Here is a 5,150-nt window from a genome sequence, read left to right as displayed (position 1 = left end):
CCGCGCCGCAATATCCGGCTGATGGCAAATATTTCGGCTCTTCGTTTGTCTCCTTCAACCGCCTTTCCTTCACCCTCGATACTTCATCTCACTCGAGCTTGATTCCCTCCGGGTTCGGCCGCACTTGAGACCCGTTATATATCATTCGTCCGTTCTTGGTTCAGATTTGTGGATATCTTCGGGCTCACCCGAGCCAGCAACAGATAACGTCGTTCCTCGTTTCACAACGAGAAATCGGGGATAACTCTATCCTCGATTTTACCCGTTGACAGGTGTAATTGCAGGAGTACCAATGAAGTTTCAGAAAAGAGAACAAGAAATGTCGGTAATACTAAAGATATTAATCGGAAGTTAGAGAATCCTAAACAGATAAAAGTGGTCCTGGAGTTTTTCTTGTTAAAAGTCAAGCCTCATCATTTTCTTTATCTTCTTTGTTTTTGGAGATAGTATTGGCTAAGGTTGGCACTTGCCACTTAGCAAGACACAAGCTGACTTCCTTTGAGGTGGTGCTTTAAAATATTCAGAAAGTTTATGGAATAGGATGCAAAATTCGGCATCTCAATAGAGAGAATAAAAGTACACCAGAAGAGAGAAACATAATGAAGGGAATATAGAATGGTCAACTCATATTTCACACAAAAGTCAACCTGTCACAAATAACTTCATGATAGGATCTTACGACATTTTAGAGAAGAAATTATGTCGCTAATTAGAAGCTAAACATTCTTAATCGGAATAACATTTGCTTGGAAGGAATTTTCTTGATGTTAACAGAGACCAAATTTTGATTTTATTTAGTCCCACATAAAGGCTAGTGTTTGCTGACAGCCACCACTTGTAGATGATCCATCTGGTGCATTTTGTAACATATCATGGAAATGCAGAGAGCTGCTGTTGCTAACATGTGAATCTGCAGCAGAATCTTGAGGTTGGCTATTGAAATCCTGAGCAAAAGGGTACTGGCTTAGACCACCATAGTGCAGGCTATGTACGACAGATTGTGACTGGGGCCGGGGCCGGGGGATAGAGGCAGGCTGCTGCACCATGTGACTAAAACCAATCTCCCTAGTTACAGCGGGTGCTGATGACAGAAGAGAGAGAGCACGATCAGAGTCCACAATTTCGTTCAATCCACTGGAGAAGATCTTTTGTCCGCTGCTAGGAACTGCTGCTGTAGAATTGGGATGATCAACAAGTGGCTGGCAGATTGAAGCTTCAGGGAGACTACGCTCACTGCCTTGCATGAACTGGAATTGATTTCCTCCTTTGTAGCTACTACGAGCCGAAGAATCAGGGAACGAGTTTTGATTGTCCATGCAATTTATATTGTTGTATAATACCATGTCGCTGTCCGTTTTGACTACGCCAGCCCATGCAGAGCTCACAACTGCACTTGGAAAAATTTGTTGACTGCTAAATGACAGAACTTTCGTCCCTACAAATAAATCAGTTGAGGTTTCTTTGAATCAACATAAAAAACTAAGGGTATGTAATACCAATGGTAGCCAATTTCTAAGAATAAGGTGGGAAAAGGCACTCATGTTTCCTTTTATTTAGAAAAGCATTCTGATTATTAAGGAATGACCCTAACCTTGCTGGCCAGTAAAAAGTAATCCAGAAGTTTTGGCCATAGAATCAGGCTGAGGTTTCCTTCGACGCCTGTTATGTCCATCCAGACGTTTCCGACAGCTTCTCTTACCATCATCAAATTCTACCAAGGAATGAAACCTACAAAAGGAACCATCAGATCGAGATAAACGCTGCAACATAAATCAATTCCAATCATATATTTTATCAGGGATGGGACAAATGTATACAGAACCTTATAGTCAGAGATTCAACTTTCTAAGTTACTATCTGAAAAATAAACAAGCAGAGAATCAACACTCAATAGCAACTTCTATTCTATATTGCTGACAAAGCAGATTATTTGTGCTAAGTAATCACACATCATAAAGAGTAAAAATCTCTGACTTGTCAAACACCGGCAATCCTCTTACATGCCAGAACTTTTTAAGCTGATCTTCAAGTTGGCAGAAAGAATTGGAGGCAAGTGGATTCTAAGATCATGAGTCTCTTTTACCAGGGTTAATCCTAGCACTAAAAGTTTACCTCACTATCTCCAATACCTTCTACTCTCGAGTTACCATCTTCCCAACTATGTGGCATACTAAGGGTCAAGAACAAGGTCAGAACACAATTCTAACTGTGGAAAAAAGAAGAACATTATCATTCCATCAAGACACAAATAAACAGACTTGATTCTTCTAATTTATGTGTCGTCCAGGGATTGAACATATTAATATGCTCAGTTTCCAGCCTTTATGAGAACTCATGCATTTTAAGTGAACAAACCTTGTCACAAACTCTATGACATAAAATTGTTTACTAGCTAGTTTGAGTGATAACTTAAGGAGGACCTGCCCTTTGTAATGAATACTGATTCCTTTTCGTGATCAAAAGTATGACTTGTTTGAATGCATTAAACTTGTGACTTGTTTAAATAAAGACATTACCTGCTGCATTGCTGACAGAAACGTTGGTCTCGACCCCCAATCGTGACTTTGGCAGTCTTTGAATGGACCTCACAAACTTTATGGCGGCGGTGATACTCTCTGCATTGGCTGAGGTCTGCATTACATCCATCAACCAAGCAATGAGCTACTTGAGCAATATTGCCAGGTGCTTTTGCCCTCTTAGATGAGGAGGATGATTCCATCGATCACACAATAAAAAGACTTCAAATTGCTAATCAAAATTGCCTTCCACTAACCACACTCTAATTGCAAAGTTACAAGTGTCTTTATCCAATTTAAGCTTTGTCCCTAACGCCAAGAATCAAAACTTCCTTTTCGTGCTCATCCACCTACTTCAAAGAATATTGAGGAAACATTTAAAATGACCCAACAACGGTGTGGAAATACAAATTCATCTCCACTGCCATATTATAAAAGAGATTTATTTTCAGGTTTCACTGATAATAGATATACAGCAAACTAATTACGTCACAATTAAAAGGAGTAATATCTAGTCAAGCAACTCCAGCAAGTTAAGAAAACTAAACCTTTTCTTAGTACTGATAAAACAAAAGAAGAATCCGCAGCCAAAAGGAACTTGTAGATAACAACAATACGTGTCAAAATAGGGATTACGAGAATCTTGAAAAGCTATTTCAGCTGTAAATTAAGCACGCCCTTAACCAATAATGTACTTCTCAACTTTTACTTTTTACAAATAATAATTTAACCACTGTCGGCTGGAGTCTAATGATTGAATTTAAAGTAGCTTATCTGCTGGACTGGACTGGACCAACCAAAATCTAAAAAGGGAAAAGAAAACTGCCAAGTCCTCCAGATATAAATTGAAATGCAAAATCCAATAATTCACTAGGCTAAAAGAGAACGATAGCAAAATGATTTATCTAAACTGTTTCCACTTAAAGTCATGTTCTAACTACTGAAAGTTTCAAATTATATTATAGGACCCCGACTTAATTAAGTTAGAAGAAGAGGAAGGTTATAAAATGCCAATCTAAAGGAACGATTTTTAAGGGGGAAAAGATACTTAACTCTAAGTTTCAAAATATGCAAAGTCTGATACTGAAGAGGAGAACCACAGTAGTGATTCTTGCAAGACAAAGTTCTTCACACAGTCAAAAAGTTTAAGAAAAAAGGTGACAGTTTCCTTTTCTTTTGGTCGGAAATTCTAGTTTGATTGCTACTAGAAAGAAGTAGGAAGCAGCAAATATAGCCGTATCAAGATATGAAAAAATTGTAAAACTCCAAGAAAGAAAAAGAAAACGACTGTGTTGGATTTTGGGGAGGAATATGTATATAGGAGCAATTAAAAATGAAACCAAGATAAAGACATCAACTTTGGAGCAAGAATCAATAAAAGAGATCCATTATTTCTAAAGCGCCCAGAGAGAGAGAGAGAGAGAGAGAGAGAGAGGCTGATTTGAGCATAGCAGTGAAGGACAGATAAAGTTGCAGAAGTGTAAAAAGTAGAAGACTGACTTGGTCTTTACAGCCATTCATTCACTGACAAAGAAGACTCCATCATAGATGGCAACTGGCAAAAAGATATAATATATGTAAAAATAGTGTCTTGTGACTTGTTATTACTAAGAAAGAAAGCAAAGTCTGGGGAGTGGGCAACTGGGGTTTGATTTCTAGGGCTTTAAAAAGGGGACTTACTACTATAGTATAGGGTAGGGAAATTATTGGTAAGGTGTATATCCTTTGCCCTTCCTGATAATGGATAAATATTTATTTATTTTTTTATCTTTAGAAGAATGAATTATTAAAGGATCGGAGTAGGTAAAGAAGGAATTGTTCAAGTTCGGGAGCTAGTAAGAAGATTAACAAAAAGCAATATTGCATCGTCTCTCCTACCTTTTTAGGGTAATAGCCAATAGGCAAAGCCTTACTATAAGTGTTTAAAGAAATGCTTAAAAATAATTTAACAAGTAAGTCAAAGTTGAAACAAAGACCCATAAGTACGAGTGGCTAAGAAAGGGACAAGAGGTATGCTTGTAGCTTTCAACTTTTTATTATTGTCTTTGTTTTGTGCGTGTGATAATTGAGAATGAGAGATAGAAAAGCGAAAAAGAAAGAAAAGTAATATGCAGAAACAAGCTAGAAAAAGGTTGGTTTTGAGTTCCCAAGTCTATGTCTCTTGGCTCTCTTCCCCTTCCCTTGCCGCGGTTTAACTCTAGTTCCAACCAAAAGGAGTGGTGCTCGACCTTTTTAATTTTCAAGATAATATGCAGGCATTTATTTTTTAAATTATTCAGAATAAAGTTTGCGTTTTTATAACCTTTTTTAGTTTTAAATATACCATAATACAAATATACTCGTAAATGCTTTTTTTTTGTCAAAAGAAGTACGTACAGGAACCAAAATATTATTTTTGTGGACTCAAAGCACAAAAATAGATTTAAAAAAAACAACTGATGACCAATTTATATATAACGCATGAGTTGAATGCGCTATACCTTAACAGACAAACGTACCGTTATATTTGAATTTTAAAATGGCGGTCCGTTAAGGTATAGCGCATGGAACCCATATTACATTTGAACGATAATCTACGTCAATATATATATATATATATATATATATATATATATATATATATATATATATATA

At 37.0% G+C, this 5,150-nt stretch overlaps 1 protein-coding gene across 7 annotated transcripts; it reads right to left on the bottom strand.

Annotated features, from left to right (window-relative positions):
* Positions 1-600: 600 nt before the first annotated feature.
* On the bottom strand, positions 601-4,172 carry LOC107768912 (teosinte glume architecture 1-like). 7 transcript variants are annotated; one of them, XM_016588081.2, is made up of 4 exons: positions 4,017-4,172; positions 2,517-2,869; positions 1,592-1,728; positions 601-1,435 (listed from the first exon to the last, which is right to left on the bottom strand). In XM_016588081.2, the coding sequence occupies exons 2-4, from the start codon at positions 2,717-2,719 to the stop codon at positions 795-797; spliced, it is 981 nt and encodes a 326-aa protein (XP_016443567.1). In that variant the 5' UTR covers positions 2,720-2,869; positions 4,017-4,172; the 3' UTR covers positions 601-794. The 7 variants fall into 7 exon arrangements, with proteins under 7 accessions (XP_016443567.1, XP_016443566.1, XP_016443564.1 ...); XM_016588080.2 differs by having other exon boundaries at positions 2,517-2,866; XM_016588078.2 differs by having other exon boundaries at positions 2,517-2,866; positions 3,570-4,170.
* Between the last annotated feature and the right edge of the window lie 978 nt (positions 4,173-5,150).

The sequence above is a fragment of the Nicotiana tabacum genome, chromosome 15, assembly GCF_000715075.1.
Source record: "Nicotiana tabacum cultivar K326 chromosome 15, ASM71507v2, whole genome shotgun sequence".
In the NCBI taxonomy this organism is placed as follows: Eukaryota; Viridiplantae; Streptophyta; class Magnoliopsida; order Solanales; family Solanaceae; genus Nicotiana; species Nicotiana tabacum.
This window is presented reverse-complemented; position numbering and strand designations above follow the sequence as displayed.